The sequence below is a fragment of the Pagrus pagrus genome (assembly GCF_965226575.1).
Source record: "Pagrus pagrus genome assembly, chromosome: 11".
NCBI classification, from domain to species: domain Eukaryota; kingdom Metazoa; phylum Chordata; class Actinopteri; order Spariformes; family Sparidae; genus Pagrus; species Pagrus pagrus.
Genome location: NC_140195.1, coordinates 11,612,384 through 11,629,159, shown reverse-complemented (window position 1 = coordinate 11,629,159; position 16,776 = coordinate 11,612,384). Strand labels below are relative to the sequence as shown.

General features: G+C 41.5%; 2 protein-coding genes across 4 annotated transcripts; both read left to right on the top strand.

Moving 5' to 3' along the window:
* Positions 1-3,345: 3,345 nt before the first annotated feature.
* Positions 3,346-6,488, top strand: prim1 (DNA primase subunit 1). The gene is made up of 13 exons (XM_084365647.1): positions 3,346-3,579; positions 3,729-3,886; positions 3,975-4,081; positions 4,167-4,240; positions 4,343-4,479; positions 4,730-4,788; positions 4,922-5,033; positions 5,186-5,275; positions 5,369-5,501; positions 5,595-5,664; positions 5,755-5,879; positions 6,001-6,099; positions 6,201-6,488. Exons 1-13 carry the CDS (start codon positions 3,471-3,473, stop codon positions 6,218-6,220), a joined length of 1,293 nt encoding a protein of 430 aa, XP_084221773.1. The 5' UTR covers positions 3,346-3,470; the 3' UTR covers positions 6,221-6,488.
* Positions 6,489-7,835: 1,347 nt separating this feature from the next.
* Positions 7,836-16,259, top strand: naca (nascent polypeptide associated complex subunit alpha). Of its 3 annotated transcripts, none has more exons than XM_084366035.1 (9): positions 7,836-7,918; positions 8,537-8,611; positions 12,367-14,187; positions 14,751-14,836; positions 15,118-15,195; positions 15,280-15,426; positions 15,582-15,710; positions 15,802-15,924; positions 16,142-16,259. In XM_084366035.1, the coding sequence occupies exons 2-9, from the start codon at positions 8,542-8,544 to the stop codon at positions 16,154-16,156; spliced, it is 2,469 nt and encodes an 822-aa protein (XP_084222161.1). In that variant the 5' UTR covers positions 7,836-7,918; positions 8,537-8,541; the 3' UTR covers positions 16,157-16,259. The 3 variants fall into 3 exon arrangements, with proteins under 3 accessions (XP_084222161.1, XP_084222162.1, XP_084222163.1); XM_084366036.1 differs by lacking the exon at positions 12,367-14,187 and adding an exon at positions 10,644-11,687; XM_084366037.1 differs by lacking the exon at positions 12,367-14,187.
* Positions 16,260-16,776: the final 517 nt, after the last annotated feature.

Below are 16,776 nucleotides of genomic sequence, written 5' to 3'. Positions count from 1 at the left end.
TTTGATGCCATTAATGTATAGCGTGAAATCCTGAATCGGGACATTAATTGCACCTGCTGCCTGGTGCAGAGAGAAACGTGGTCTCACTCTCTGTCTTGCTTCACTGATATGTTTATCTTTGTGCTCACTTCCCTCCCCTCACACGTATGCACATCATACACTAATAACACGCTAACACTTACACCTATTTGCACTTAATGCTTCACTACAACATGCTCCATTTCTCCCTTTAAGTGGTCTTACTGTATCTCTTTGTGCGACTTTCCGAACAGTGCGTGAAACAGGCTTACACATCTGCTGCCTCCCTCCAGATTTTGGTTATCATTTTTTTAGATTTCCTTTTCTTCCCTGTAAATAGAACAGACAAATAGAAGCAAACAGGAACCTAATCTTTAGTCAGCGGGCGCCATCTTTGGATAACATCACTTGTAGTAGCAGTTTTCTTATTTGACATTCCTATCAGTCTTAGCTGTAGTTTTTTCTTAGTACACATGAAACATTAGACATGCTAAACATCAGCATCTAAGCATTGTCACTGCAAACATTTAAGTTATTTGATTTAAGCATTTAGCTCAAAGCACCGTAGTGCTCCCAGAGCTGCTAGTCTTGTTACATTATGTACTTAGGCAAATTAAATACATGTTAATTAGTAAGTTTAAGAGTGCTGTTAGACATGTTTTTGAACTTTGAAGTGAGCTAGGCTCGTTGTTTCCCCCACTTCCAATCTTTATGCCAAATTAAGTGAAGTGACTTTGGCTCCAGCTCCAAAGTTAATGCACAGGGATGAGAGCGGCATCAATCTTCTCCTCTCACTCTCTTAAAGGAAGTGAATTAGCATGTTTAAGGATCATTTTAGACCAAATGTGTATTCCTGATGTTGGAGTTAAGGTTGACATGTTTTGGGCCTTTTGAATCATGTGATCAGCATCGCTGCAGACTGTGGTCGACCCTTCAGTTACCAATGTTTTCCTGATGAAAGGTGACAGCACCTGATGAGGTGGTGGAGCAGTGACTCTTATATCATCCCTAAACTATGACTCCTTGTGCGCAGTCAACATACTGACCTACTGTATAGAGCTGGCCAACATGCTCCCTGTGCACCTGATGACCGCCTGACCTAGATTTATCAGATTTACCTTTTCACCCTGTGTTTCACCTTACCTAACTTACCCCACTGACATTTAGAGTTGTGTGTGTGTGTGCGTGTGTGTATGTGTGTGTCAGTAGATGTTTGTAAGTTGTAAGTAGGCTATCTTACTACACGCGACAGCTGAAGTATAACAACGTAGAGATGGGCAACAATGCTTTACATCTGAAGCTACCGTGTTGCACTAAAATTGTGGCTGGGTGTTAATCACAAGTCCAATTCAAATAATTTCTAAGACAGGACCTGAGAACAAACTCCATCACATCCCCTATGGCTTGCAGCAAAATAATTTACATAATTCAAGTAAGATGTGGTTGAGAGCTTTTGCATTATGTAAATCAGGGTGTGATTAAAGAATATTACCATAAATACAAGTGCAATCATGAAGCGGAAATGTACTGGCAATGCTTGTCTATTAATTGCCCTCGAATGTGACACAGTTCAGTGAAGCTGCAGAGAAGAAACCAGTTTGTTTATATTAATCTAGCACACAGGTATTTCACATATTGTAGGAAATTATGCTACCAGCTGGGCAACTGTAATAGTCGAAGGAAGTGGTCACTCTCAGGATCTGTCTCAGCTGTCTGACAACTGTTTCAAAACTAAATGGATTAAATGGAGTGCGTAAGAATCAAGTGTCGTGGTTATTCAGCTGTGCAAAAACAATACTGACATGCTGACATGGATTAAATTATTACGTTGCTTAAAAAGCTTTACACATAGCCTACATTTCACATGCTGCAAGTTCAGGGAGGATGATTTTTGGTTGAATACATCTGATGGCAGCCTCGCTATATTTAAAAAGGTTTGCATGCAAAACGTCTTGACATTTACATTCTGTCAAAGTCCCATTTTGTGTGAAATGAAGACAGAATGAAATAAATTAGAGAGAAAGTGTGTTTATACTTAATGTGCAGCCACAGTGCAAACAGTGACTGATATTTTCTATCAGGAGAACGATAGCAGACAAGAACGGCGCCACTTCAGTTGGAGTTTGAGACTCTGCCTGGACAAACAACATTAAAGCTGCATCATTAAGCGATCACTGTTGCCACCAGACTAAGTGAACCACCCAGACGGGTGTGTAGTGCCCCTTTTTGTCTTGAAAGCAAAAGTGCCCTTTTCAAATGTCAAAGCAAAGGTTGTCCTTGACTTCACCTGATCTTAAACAGTGTCAGACTGAAGAGGGAATGGCATAAATCCGACCAACTTAACAAGAAAGAAACAAAACCGGACAGTTCTGATTAATGTAAGTATGCTGGACTCTGCATCCTAGGCCGTCTCTACAAACAGTCCTTTTTGTTTTTCATTTCCTTCCAGAGAGTATTTGTGCATGTTATTGGCCTCAGCTAAGTTTTTACTTGTATTTATCTGTTTTCATGTAGCCTCAAATGTTTCAGAAAAATGTAAAATCAACATTGCATTTCCTGAAATGGGGCTCAGTGTGGCAACCCTGTAAATATTCCCATTAAACTGTACTGCCCTCTAAAGGTGAAGGAAAGAAATTACAGCCTAAACAAAATCACATTGTAAAAGGACGCAGTGATCTTTCGGTTGTTGGAGTGAGAGGAGAATACTACTCTGAAACAACAAAGTCCAAAGAAAAGACCTCAGTGCTGCCAGAAATGAGCAGCAATAGTTTTTCAGAACAGGAGCAGATTTCAGAAACTTAAATAGATAAAGCTAGAGTCTTAGAGGTTTCCCCCCAACTTCAAAACACATAGCCTTCATGAGTTTAAATCATATACAACACCTTTTTCTGACACAAAAATGTACTGCTTGCTTTCTCTCTTTTTGCTATATTATTTGATCTAGTTTTGTTTGTTTATTGTCCTTGTGTTTGTTTGTTTTTACTTGCTATATTCAATTCGTTGTTTGGGTTAGAAAAAGAAAAAAAACCTGTACGAAGATGACTACACGTCCCATGATCCTCTCTTCTCCCGATGACACTTCCGCCTTCCTTTTCGTTGTAGGACGAATATTACAAGGTTGAGTCCAGCTTTGAGGACGTCAACCAATAAGAGCGCAACGATCGTTAAAAAACTCTCTTATTTCTGTTTTCCTCTAACTTTCAGTTCGTATCTGAGCTAACAGAGAAGATAATTTGTGGGGAAATATTTATTTACTAATGAATACATTTCCGGTTTCAGTGACGTAATTGTCTGTACCTTGTGTCATTGGTTCATCGCTCTGCTTAAGCGTTTTCCCGCGCTACCTTTGGTGTAAAACAACACGGCGAGCTGTCAGCCTGTAGCACTAGCAAGCTAGTTTTTTGCTGACAATTTTACATAATTTTTTACAACTGTTAGACTTTTGTAAGGTAATGCCGTCCTCAGATTATGACTCGGCCTGTCTGCCGGACTTATTACCGCTGTACTACCGGCGGCTGTTCCCCTTCGCACAGTACTATCGCTGGCTGAACTATGGAGGAGGTGAGTGTCCTGATTTAACAGGCTAGGAAAGCTAGCTTAAAGTAGTGTTCGCAAGTGACGCTGGAGTCTTGTGTTCCCTTCAATGCCTGGGTGAAAGAGCCAACATCACTATAGCAGACTTATGTGTTGTTGTTTCTTCTTCCCTTCAGTACAGAAGAACTACTTCCAGAACCGAGAGTTCTCCTTCACACTCAAAGATGACATCTACGTCCGCTACCAGTCGTTCAGCACACAAAACGAGCTGGAGAAGGAAATGCAGAAGATGAACCCTTACAAGATTGATGTTGGAGCAGTATACAGTCATAGGGTGAGATTGCACGTCTCTACTTTAGCTTCCCCAGGGTCATTCTGTCACCGAAACCATGTGGATGTAGTGTCATGTTTGTCACCCACAGCCCAGTCAACACAACACGGTGAAGTCAGGAACCTTCCAGGCCCTGGAGAAGGAGCTGGTGTTTGATATAGATATGACAGATTACGACGATGTCAGGAGCTGTTGCAGGTAAATGTAAAGTTTATTCGACATATGAGTAATTCAGCATATCCTGACAGTCAAATCACTGACGTAACACAAACTCTTATTCAAGCGCTGCAGACATTTGCTCCAAGTGCTGGACCCTGATGACCATCGCCATTCGGATCCTGGACCGAGCTCTTCGAGGTTTGTCATTGATTTTGTTTCGTGCATCTACTCATGTTATCTTTACATGTTGGATAAATTATCATCAAACACATCTTTTTTTTTATTCATGTGATATTCCAGATGACTTTGGTTTCCAGCACCTGCTGTGGGTTTATTCTGGCAGAAGAGGAGTGCATTGCTGGGTGTGTGACGAAGCTGCCAGGAAGCTCTCTGTAGCAGCACGCTCTGCAGTCGCAGAATACCTCAGCTTGGTTAAGGTAATTATATTTTAGTCTTTATTCAGAAATCAGGTGACATTTATACATTAGGTTTCTGCGTATTAGTGTGTCCCTCTCTCACATAATCCAGACTAGTGCCCAACCATTAAATCATTGGTCAATATCAGATATATTGGTGTTGGCGGCTGATAAGTAAAACAAAATTGCAGCACAAAAAAGCCAAAGATACTTGTCAGGCAATCCTTATCAACATTGTTGATGTGAATTTCTATTCACTGCTGTTTTACAGGGAGGTGAAGAGACGGTGAAGAAAGTTGTGCTCTCAGATCCAATTCATCCTTTTATCAGGTAAGAATCAGATCATTTTCTTTGTCAGTTTAAAGCTTTAACTGATTTTTCTCTTTGTGTTTAACTTGTGTTGAGGTTTTTGCCTCTGACAGATGCTTCAACTGTTTATGAGTCTGTTCCTGCATCTCAACAGAGAGTCTCTGACGGTGGTGGAGCGATACTTTCCCCGGTATGCTCTACAGGACCAGGACATACTTGGCCGCAAGGAATCTATAGACAAAGTGCTGGCAATCGTGCCTGAAGATATCCTTTTCACAATACGCTGCACATTCTTATTCTCAGATGTGATTCAGATAACAATAGTATTTTTTTCTGTTTTGAAGCAAAAAAATGTATTTTCAAGATGTAGAAACATCTTCAGAAGTAACTGAACTGGACCTTAACTCAGCACTTACATGTGAGGAAAGAGTTACAGCAGGATTTCCAAATCGAGAAGAAACCTGAGAGCCGTTGGAAGTTGATCAGGGAACAAGCCCTGAGGAAACAGGTTCGTGTTGAACCTTTTAATTGATTTCTAAACACTACAGCGAGAGGGCTTAAAATAAACACCGGCAAAATGACATAATCTTTTTTCCTCCAGAGCACTGCGAAAAAGGGCCAACACTTTGAGAAAGAAATCATGCTGCAGTATTGTTACCCTCGGCTTGATGTGAATGTCAGTAAAGGGGTGAACCACTTGCTGAAGAGCCCCTTCAGTGTCCATCCCAAAACAGGTGAGCAGAGGTCTAATGTTTAAACTAGACGGTAAAGTGAATACACCGCTGACAGAGTCTGACTGTGACCTATCTCCTTTGAACTCTGACCAGGACGCATTTCTGTTCCCATTGACCTCAAAGAATTAGACACGTTTGATCCTTTTGCCGTGCCAACAATCAGGTAAGGTCGGAGAATTCAGTGTCTCATGTTCTGTTGTTTGCAGTGTTGGACATCCGTCAGAGCTGATGTTTAAACTATTCTTTTGTTTAGTCTGATCTGCGAGGAGCTGGATCGGCCCAGAAAAGGGGAAGCGGAAGGGGAAGAAGAAGAGAAGTCAGAGGACACCAATGACAAGGAAAATGAGAAGGATGCAGCAGAGAGACGAAAGATCAGAGGTGAAATTCTGAAATCAGAATTTTAGGCATATTGAAATACTATAACCACCAGTGAGAACTGATGATGTTTAGTTCATTCTTAATTATTTGCTCAGCTTTACTTTATTTCTTTTCTTCCCAGATTACAAAAGAACAAGCCTGGCGAAGTATGTGAAACACTTGGATCAGTTTCTGGATGGACTGGCTCGTTCATGGAAAGGAGACCTCCTCAGAAAAAGTGGTATGTTTTATTCTTATTCTGTGAAATGAGGGGGGAGCAACTTTTAAGATGTTTGCTTTTTCATGTAATCAGTTTTCTTTTATCCTTTTTTTCCTCTTTAGATCTTCAGAAGGATTTCTGAAGTGGATCAACAATTAAAGTGGCAGAGAAGAGACCGTGTTAATTAATCTGATGATGCAAACTGTCCTGTTTTGAGTTGTTTTTCTTATAAATAATTACTTCCTCTAAATCTATTTTATTATACCCTAATGAGACTCAGTAATAATACATTCATAAAAATAAATAAGCCATCTCCTTACTGAAGTTGTATCTTGTTTGTCTGCTTGTTGCCTACATCTTGTTTTTGTACAGTTTGTGAAAATAAATTTGGTATTTCAGCTCTTTCTAAATCTTGTATTCCAGACTTTTCTTGAACTGGTGTATTTTTTACTGTTGTACATAAATCATGACTTTTATGTCAGTAAAGATCTTGAATAGGTCAAACTGAAAACCATAGATATGCAGTAGGCGTGTTCACAAGTTCAGTAACAAGTTATTAGTATAGTGTGAAATACTAAATTACAAATAAAGTTCTTCATCTTCAAAGTGAAGTAAAAGTACAGAAGTATTACATACAAAACACTTTCAGTATCTAAAGTAAAAGCATTAATTATGAAAAAGAAAAACCTGTGAGTGACTTATCTTAATTTATTGGACCGTTATTACAGACGATTTGATCACAAGAAGCTCATGATCATATGCCTTGTATGTATAATCTAAATATTAGTAAAATATCTAGTAACAACAGCTATCAGATGAGTAGTGTAGTGGAGTAAATGGTACAATATTTCCCCGTGAACAACAATGAAATGTAATTAAGTACATTTACTTAAGTACTGTACTTGAGTACAAATTTGAGGTATTTGTACTTGAGTATTTCCAATTCCTGCTACATTATACTTCCACTCCACTACGTTTTTGAGGCAAATGTACTTTTACCCCACTACGATTATTTGATAACTATAGTTACTCATTACTTTGCAGATTGCATGCTGTGTCAGAGCCAAAGTAGCACATTTTACATTGAAAAACAAAACAAAAAAAACACTGACTTTGATAATCAGAAAAATCCAGAATTTTGTATCCGATAATTGATCATACCATCCATACACTTTTACTTGTATTTTTGATACTTGACTGCATGTATTGCCAGAAAAATTACTTCTGATACTTATGTACATTTAATATCAGATACTTTAAGACTTTAACTCGAGTACTATTCATATAGGTGACTTTCACTTTTGCCAAAGTAGTATTTTAACACATTATCTTTACTTTTACTCATGTATGACTTTTGGGTACTTGAATAAAGTGAAGGAATAATAATAAATTAATCTTTGGAGAGTAATCTGTTGAGTAGAGGTTCAATGCTGGACGATTAGTAGCATACAATGAAAAAAAACAAATACAGATGCTCAAAATTGTACCATATTGTACTTGAGTAAAATGTTGTTTTCTATAATTCAGTTTGCAGTTATATCGTAAGTGGATAGTTTTGTAATTTCTTATTTAAAATAAGTAATTGTGCCTTTAAATGTAGTTTATATATACATATACATACATACATACATATATACTTATATATATATATATGTATATATATAGTTCAAGCTCCTATAGTTATAGTGTGAATGGATTTTGTAATCTCTTATTTAAAAAAAACTGGTTTTCCCTTTAAACAACCCGGAAGTAGATGTCACTGCTCTAAACCGGATATTACCGTGAAACTGAGGTCAGAAGTTCTCTCTTACAGCCATCTTGGATATAGCGTCCCAAGTCGGTAAGTGTCTCCGCTGATAATCTAATGTCATCCAGCCGTTTTTCATATATTCTCGTCTGTTCCAAGGGTTTCATGTGTTGAGTTAAAGTATGGTCATCGGGCCTGTACAGCTATTTCTCCTCTTTCGCCTTTATTTTTAGAGATATGTGCCCTTGTAGCGCCGATTACCTGCTCAAAATGGGGGAACATGATGACTAACAGTCTGCTAGCAGCCTGTCAGGGCCGCAGTGAACTCTGTGACAAGTGATATGAGGTCGATTTGTGTGACAGCTAGCGGGACACTTCTTAATGAGTTAAAACTAGTCTGAGATATGGCTGTAGACTTGAGTTACCTGCCGTTAGCTCTCCCCTGTTGAAGCTGACAGAAGCAGTTAGCTAACCGAAGCTAACGTTAGCTGAATGCTGCTCCAATACAGAGTACAGGCTGAGCTAACTAGATAAAGCATGGGCTCCGTCACCTGTTCAACCGGTCATGTCAACTGAAATTTAGCTAACTTTAGTGATCTGATGAATGCCTCAGAAGTCATCCCAAAGTAGTAGCCGATATTTGTGTTTCACCACTAGAAGTTAACAAGATTTAGCTTGAGCTAAAACTGTCATGCTTTTATCCTTCTTTAGCAACCATGCCTGGTGAAGCCACAGAAACGGTCCCAGTCACCGAGCAGGAGATGCAGCAGCCTCAAGTGGAGACTGGTTCGTATATATTAGTATTTCTACAACGTGCATGTAACACTGCATATTAAACAATGGGGTCCTGGAACTCAAAGACCGTGTGAATGTCCAACAAACAGTCTACGGAGGGTAATTTGTTGCACGAATGAATATGTATGTGGTTCAGGGAGTTGACTCAGCTGGCTGGACACTGAGTTGACATAACAGGTGACAGTGTTTTTTGACTGCCATGTGTTGGGACATTTTTAACAGGGATCTGAACTGGTGGTATGTCTGGTCTTGGTTGGAAAAGAGTAATCCAGGACCCCTGATTTTGTATTTACACAAACTCACAATGGTGTGTGGTGACTTACACTGACAACTGGATTAGAGCACAATGCATGATGCTGAGTGTGGTTATCCCTGTGCGCTAAAAATGCCTTGAAAAGTCACCTTGTTTAGATTGGTAGTAGCCTTGTTAGTGGTTGCACTGATCACTGTGTTGCAAATTTATTTTAAGCCCATACTCAAAATCTTACTCGAACATAGTTATTTTCTTTTTTAGCCATTAGTTTAAACAAAAGTTGTTGTTTTTAAGGGGACAAAATGTATTAAACACTTGATGATAGTTTTACAATTTACTTATTATAGCGGACAATATTTTAAATTTGGTGCCATTTTAACAACAAATTGGGTACTAGTATTTAAGTGAAGAATGGATGTGTCTAGTGTCCATGCTAGTTGAAGACTTGATGTGTGAGTTAGTGTTATGCTATGGAGTCTTCACAGCTGTGAATCATGAATACAGCAAAATTCTCCCAAGCATATTTACCATGTTTAAAAAATAAATAAATAAAAAAAATAAGGATAATTTTTCACCAGTATGCATTTCAGTGTTTGTTTGTTTTGTTTTTTTGTTTTCCTCTCTTAAAATGTTCTGTAAGTGGGTGGAGGTGCTTTTTAAAGGGCGGGGTAGGGATCTATGCCAAACGATTAGTTGCAGCGAGCACTAGAGAAAAAGCTAACAAACTGATTCAGTGACATGTACTGAACTGTAAATGTACTAGAAACTGTCATCAAACTGCAGTGTATTTGTTTCCCAGTTTAAGGGTGTGTGTATATACGCACCATAGAGACACCAGTAGTCCATAGCTTTTAACTTAAATATTTTGCTCAGTTTGCTCTGTAATACTTTCAACATTTAAGTTGTTGACATTTTTTGTTTTGTAACTCTTGGAAAGTCTTTCAAACTACACTGAACTACAGTTAAACTATCTTGAGCGATTTAATTTGTAGTCTGATTTTTACAGTTCGAATAGAAATAAATTGTGCATGCAAGAATGCTCATGGAGGGCTAAAATATGCAGATGTCAATATTTGAGTCTGTTTAGCCTTGGATGACATTTGTTACAATAATTCTGCTAGAAGTAGTGACTTTGTACATATTTTGGGCTTAACATCACATTATCTGTGCAAGGGCATACCGGACACTACACTAGTAGTGTAGTAGTAGTAGTAGTAGTATAAGTAGTATTGTTAAGTCATTATGTTATAGGGATGCGTTTGTGTTGGCATCATTGCACAGCCCTCTGCCAATGCTCACAACAGTACACTCATCTTTGAGTAAAATGCCCTTGAAATATAGTCAAAAATTAAGTTTGATGGTTGATTTTTTTTTTCCTTGAAGCAGTAAAATTATGTAAACATACCAAGCTGTAAAATTATTTTGAGTTAGGAAATACATTTTTAGCTTATTTTCATGCATTGTCTGTCTTTTTGGAATAACAGAGGTCTACCTGCACTAATCTAACACTTAACCACTGCATGGAGTTTGGGACACGGGAATCTTTCTTTTAGTGCACACAACACCTCCCCTTCTTTTTTTGTTGGCAAAGCAAGGGCTATGGATGAACTTCACAAACTCATCGTTTCTGTTCACGTGTGGAGCACAATTTTTTTATTCACTTCACAGTATATTCTGAAGCTCTTCAACTTTCTGTCGAAGTGAATCGCTTCCCAACAACCACTGTGATTTGCCTTCCCCCTGCTACTCCTGTTGATTTCCCTTTATCAGCTGCAGAAGTATTGAACTCCTCTGCTCCTCCTGAGATGGCTGTTCCTGCAGTGAGCAAGGCGATCGCTTCTGAGAATCCTCCAGAAACCTCTGCTCCTGCTCAAGAGACTAGCTCTCCAGAAGAAGCTAGCATTCAGACTACAAGTGATCAACCAAATGGTGTAGATGCAACTCAAGAAATGGCCAAGCAAACAGAAGAGATTGAGTTGGTGGAAACACCTGTCTTACAGCAAGAGGCGACTGCTGACCCAGCAGGGGATTCTGCTGATTTGCCAGTTCCTGTAGAGTCTGTACCTTCTGCTGAAACTCCCGTTGCATCCTCAGAAGAGCCACAAGCGGGTGAAGAAGCAGCTCCAACAACAGGGGCACAAAGTGAGGAGCCAGTTGTTGCCACTGCTGAAACTCCCGTTGCATCCTCAGAAGAGCCACAAGTTGGTAAAGAAGCAGCTCCAACAACAGAGGCGCAAAGTGAGGAGCCAGTTGTTGCCACTGCTGAAACTCCCGTTGCATCCTCAGAAGAGCCACAAGTTGGTAAAGAAGCAGCTCCAACAACAGAGGCGCAAAGTGAGGAGCCAGTTGTTGCCACTGCTGAAACTCCCATTGCATCCTCAGAAGAGCCACAAGCTGGTGAAGAAGCAGCGCCAACAACAGAAGCTCAAAGTGAGGAGTCAGTTGTCGCCACTGAAGAATCACCTAACCAAGAGGTTGAGCCCATTTCTGTTGAAGCCAAGGCCTCTGGAGATGAGCGTGAAGCAGTCGCTGAGAAAATTGATGATCCAAAACCATCTGCTCCCGAAGACGTCGGTGTGAACAGCAAAGATGGGAAGGCAACAGATTCCCCAAAGCCTGCCGTAGAAGAGTCGACTACTCTTTGCCTCGACGCAGCTCAAGATGATGTGTTGCCCGATAGTATGATTCTCGATGTGGCTACTCAGAATGAAATTCCTGAGAAGGAAGAACCGGTTCCGCTTATCTCAAAGGCCATTCAGTCAAAGGGGACCTCCAAATCTGAAGCCCCACTTCTTTCCACACACCACCTGTCAGGTTGGTTGGTTTGTCCTCTGTAAAACAAACTAAAAAAAAAAGGGGGTCTTTTTTGAATTCATATTTTTTACCAGGTTGGGGATATTTTCTTTGCAAGTGGTAACGTGAGCAGTTCAAATGAACAAAGTGTTCTAATGTTTTCTTTACAACAAACAGTATAGTCCCTGTGGTATTTTGAATTGAGTCTTCGAAATGGTTAAAGGTCATCCTGCAATGTCTGTTTACAAGGTAACAGGATAGTTGTGGTAAAAAGGTAGTTATGATTCTGTCTTTGTATTTCACTTCTACAACACATCAGTAATTATGTATTTTGACAGGTGTTGGTCAGTAATACTGCAAAGCATTAGTTCAGTGATGCAACAGCAGGTTGCGTTTCTGTTGGTAGCACTGCCCTTACAACAGCAAGCGTGATGTTTCTTCATGAGGTGTGATATGCATTGGAAATATGATCCTGTCCTAAGTGCATCTTGACTAAAAATATAATGTTGTTTTCTGTGTGGAAGTGATATGTACTGTGCATTTTTGAGTGGCAACTTGCATCACACTCTAAAGGTAGGCAGGTGTGTCCTTTCCTAACCCTAAGCAAGCAGTTTGCGTCATGGTCTGTGAACATTTAACCCGCATGCGTAAGACTTCCCCTATCACGTCCAAAAAATTTAAAGAATGTTTTTCCATTCAGCTACACCTCCTGCCCCAGCTTCCTCTCAGCAACCTCAGGCAGCTTCTGGCCCTGCAAAGCCTAAAGGCAAAGATGCCAAGAGTGCACAGGGTTCCACTGCCCCAAAGGCTGTTCCTGGCAGAAGAAAACGCTCCTCTATGTCTGCCTCTTCTGCTTCTCCTACCTCACCCAAATCTGCATCCTCCTCCACCCCCCGGTCACCCATGCCATCTCCCCTAGCTTCCACACCTGACGGCTCTTCTGCTTATCAGACTAACCGCTTGGCCCCAAAAGTTGTCAAGGCTGGCAAGCAAGGAAAAGTTAAGAAAGGAGAGGCATTTGCTCCTGCCCCCACCCCTGCAGAGTGCAAGGTATCAGCAGAAATTGAAAAACCAGTCGGGGCTGAACCCAAGCAAACTGTAGTTGCAGCCAAACCTGCCCCAGTTGAGCAAAGCAAACCTTCACCTTTGGCTGCTACAAAGCCTGTTGCACCCCCACCTGCTTTTAAAGTTACCTCAAAGCCAGCTGTGGCAGCACCAGTCTCATTTGCAGATACTCTTGCTTGTAGCCCTCCCAAATCAGTTGAAGTTAAGCCTGCTTCACCAAAAGTTGTTGCCGTTATTGCTGATGATGATCTTCCCCCACTAATCCCACCTGAGAAGCCAGTTAAAATGCCAGTATTTGTACCCCCTGTTGAGAAAGAGGCATCCAAACCCAAAAAAGATGTGCCTGTTAAGCCAGTTGTAGAGGCTAAACCTGCTCCTGAACCAGTTGCAGAGGCTAAACCTGCTCCCGTTGAGGCCCCCAAGCCTGTCGCGGTGGCTAAACCCGCTCCCGTTGAGGCCCCCAAGCCTGTCGCGGTGGCTAAACCCGCTCCCGTTGAGGCCCCCAAGCCTGTCGCGGTGGCTAAACCCGCTCCCGTTGAGGCCCCCAAGCCTGTCGCGGTGGCTAAACCTGCTCCCGTTGAGGCCCCCAAGCCTGTCGCGGTGGCTAAACCTGCTCCCGTTGAGGCCCCCAAGCCTGTCGCGGTGACTAAACCTGCTCCCGTTGAGGCCCCCAAGCCTGTCGCGGTGGCTAAACCTGCTCCCGTTGAGGCCCCCAAGCCTGTCGCGGTGGCTAAACCTGCTCCCGTTGAGGCCCCCAAGCCTGTAGCGGAGGCTAAACCTGCACCCGTTGAGGCCCCCAAGCCAGTCGCGGAGGCTAAACCTGCTCCTGTTGAGGCCCCCAAGCCAGTCGCGGAGGCTAAACCTGCTCCCGTTGAGGCCCCCAAGCCAGTCGCGGAGGCTAAACCCGCTCCCGTTGAGGCCCCCAAGCCAGTCGCGGAGGCTAAACCCGCTCCCGTTGAGGCCCCCAAGCCAGTCGCGGAGGCTAAACCCGCTCCCGTTGAGGCCCCCAAGCCAGTCGCGGAGGCTAAACCCGCTCCCGTTGAGGCCCCCAAGCCTGTCGTGGAGGCTAAACCCGTTCCCGTTGAGGCCCCCAAGCCTGTCGTGGAGGCTAAACCCGCTCCCGTTGAGGCCCCCAAGCCTGTCGCGGAGGCTAAACCTGCACCCGTTGAGGCCCCCAAGCCAGTCCCGGAGGCGAAACCTGCTCCCATTGAGGTTGTTAAACCAGCCCCAGTTGAAGTTAAAGTGGCACCTGCTGAGGTTGCCAAGCCTTCAGTTGAGCCCACTGTTCCTGCCCGTAAACTCACATTTGCTGAGGCAGTTGCGAAACCTGCCCCAGTTATACCTGATGTTGAGGTTATCAGTACAACTCCTTCTCAACCTGTCCCATCACCCAAACCTGCCCCCACACCTGCTAAAACACCAGCCAAAGTGGAGCCTGTGATCAAGAACGACAAGGGTATTTCCTTCTTTCTCTTTTTGTCTTCATCTGTTTTTCCAGCTGTCATGGTTTCTGGGAACTACTCGGATCCTTAAATTTGTCGTTGAAAAGCCAAGGTTGTGAAGTACTTTAGCTTTGCTTTAAACTTTAAACTGTCCAAGATGCTACCTAGTTGCTGACTTTGATGCTCCTGCTGGTTCTGTTGCGTAGTCAGCTATATTATGCAGTTTCATTTGTTCGATCAAATGAATTGAAATGGTCAGGTGGTTTTTTTTGTTGTTTTTTTTTTTTTTAGTTAATGAAGATGTGTACTGTCAGTCTGGTAAAGGTGGTATCGGATAGGAAGGTTTCATTTTCACAGTAACTGTTTTCCAGCAACAAGTTGATTATTGATTATTGTTAACCTATATTTACTTGAAATTTTTACATTTGAGGTGGATGTAATTCATCTTGGGTAACAACATACTGTATTTTAAATCACTATTAATCTTACTGTTTTCATTCCCCAGGATTGATGCAGCAAATTTTTATAAACTAATAAATGGCATGTCCTGACAATTTTCTGTTGGTGGTTTTTGTAGGATCCGGCACTGAGTCGGACAGCGATGACTCAGTCCCTGAGCTGGAGGAACAGGACTCTGCACAGACACAGACGCAGCAAGCTCAGGTGAGAGTTCAGCCTCGTCTTGCATCTGTTGAATTGAACTGAAACAGAAAAGATAACATCCACTGCTTATGTAAACCAGCAGACTGTTGTCTGCCTTTTACTCTTCCATGATGAATAACACAGTGACTTTCGTTCTTCTGATTCTACTGAAGCCAGCCTTTCTGTCCTGAGAAGAGACGAGCAGAAACATTTTGTATCGGTTCATATTTTAACTCAACCAGTGCCTTGGTTTATAATAATGTGTTGCCATCTAATGTGGATGCATACTTTGTCTCTTACAGCTTGCAGCAGCTGCTGAAATAGATGAGGAACCCGTCAGCAAAGCCAAACAGAGCCGCAGTGAAAAGAAGGCACGAAAGGTAATGATCTTTGTTTCTTTGTAAGTGGCTTTCTTTGTAGTGGTCTGAATTGGCCCCTTTCTAAATGACTTGTATTTCTTGCAGGCAATGTCAAAGCTTGGTCTCAGGCAGGTAACAGGGGTCACCAGGGTCACCATTCGCAAGTCAAAGAACATCCTCTTTGTCATTACCAAACCAGACGTCTACAAGAGCCCCGCATCAGACACATACATCGTCTTCGGTGAAGCTAAGGTATTTAGCAAGCAACGATACAAGCCACCTTAATCTTTTTCCCTGTTTGATCCAATCCTAGCTTTTTATAAGGCAAAAGAAAGCTGCCTCAAATATTCAGGTCATGATGCCATGTAGATGTTGCATTGATTTTCATTTTACTGTTTGTGCCCTAGATCGAAGATCTTTCCCAGCAAGCCCAGCTGGCCGCTGCAGAAAAATTCAAGGTACAGGGAGAAGCTGTATCAAACATCCAGGAAAACACACAGACGCCAACAGTACAGGAGGAGAGCGAAGAGGAAGAGGTAAGCTGTGGTTTTGTCCAAGTAAAGATGGATACATAGGACTATGCACACTAGTTGTATTATATTAAACAAATCCCCTTATTTTTTATAGGTTGACGAGACTGGAGTTGAGGTTAAGGACATCGAACTTGTCATGTCACAAGCCAACGTGTCGCGGGCGAAGGCTGTACGCGCTCTGAAAAACAACAACAACGACATTGTCAATGCTATTATGGTAAGATTTATTAACTGGTTTTATTTTTTTTAAATTGTCAGCCAGCATAAATGTATACAGAGACCTCTTCAGTGATGAATAATACAGTGACTTTCGTTCTTCTGAGTTTCATGAAGCCAACATTTCTGTCCTGAGAAGAGAGATAATTTGATTGAGGAGGTGGCGGGGAATGTCTTAACAGACATGTTTAAAAAAACTTTTTTTGTTCTCTTTGCAGGAGTTGACGATGTAATGGGACCCTGGCAACAAAGGGTTGAAGAAAGGTTGCTGATTTAAGCTCGTTTATACAATTTATACCCAAGATGGAAATAAAGTTGTGGCTTGATAAAATGAAATTTGATGTTTTTGCACTTCATTGGGAAGTATGGTGGGATTTTTTTGTTGAAGTTTGGTTGCTTGATGGATTGTTAGTCTGGTCAAGGTAGGGGTAAGGTGGGATATCCCTAAACGGGGCTCTAAACCCCAACCATGAAACTACTAGGAATGTATGTTTTTTTTAATTTTTTCATACATTACCCTCGAGGGTCTTTAATTGTTGGTATGCAAGAATGAAAAAAGGTTTCGCTACACACCTTTAAGTTTTTGGTCTGTTCTCAAATGTTACATATTGGGTAATTTACCTTTTTGGACTTTGTACAAGCATTTATTTGAAACCAATTTCATAGGCATCTGAAATAATATGCCAAGGAGCAGCAACTGCACTTTATTTTTTAATATAAAAACCTAATCTGAAAATGAACTAACTTCAGCTGTCAGTTAATTGTAGTTGAGTAAAAAGTACAGTATAGAAATATACAGAAATACTAAAGTTTGGTTTAAGGCTCCTTGTGTGTTTTCTAGTCTTGTAGTGCT

Coding starts and splice junctions, on each gene's coding strand:
- prim1 (XM_084365647.1), top strand. CDS start 3,471: ATGCCGTCCTCAGATTATGACTCGGCCTGTCTGCCGGACTTATTACCG. Junction 5,034..5,185: donor TGGCAATCGTGCCTGAAGAT/ATCCTTTTCACA, acceptor CAGCACTTACAT/GTGAGGAAAGAGTTACAGCA. Junction 5,880..6,000: donor AGAGAGACGAAAGATCAGAG/GTGAAATTCTGA, acceptor TTTTCTTCCCAG/ATTACAAAAGAACAAGCCTG.
- naca (XM_084366035.1), top strand. CDS start 8,542: ATGCCTGGTGAAGCCACAGAAACGGTCCCAGTCACCGAGCAGGAGATG. Junction 8,612..12,366: donor GCAGCCTCAAGTGGAGACTG/GTTCGTATATAT, acceptor TTTTCCATTCAG/CTACACCTCCTGCCCCAGCT. Junction 14,837..15,117: donor CACAGACGCAGCAAGCTCAG/GTGAGAGTTCAG, acceptor TGTCTCTTACAG/CTTGCAGCAGCTGCTGAAAT.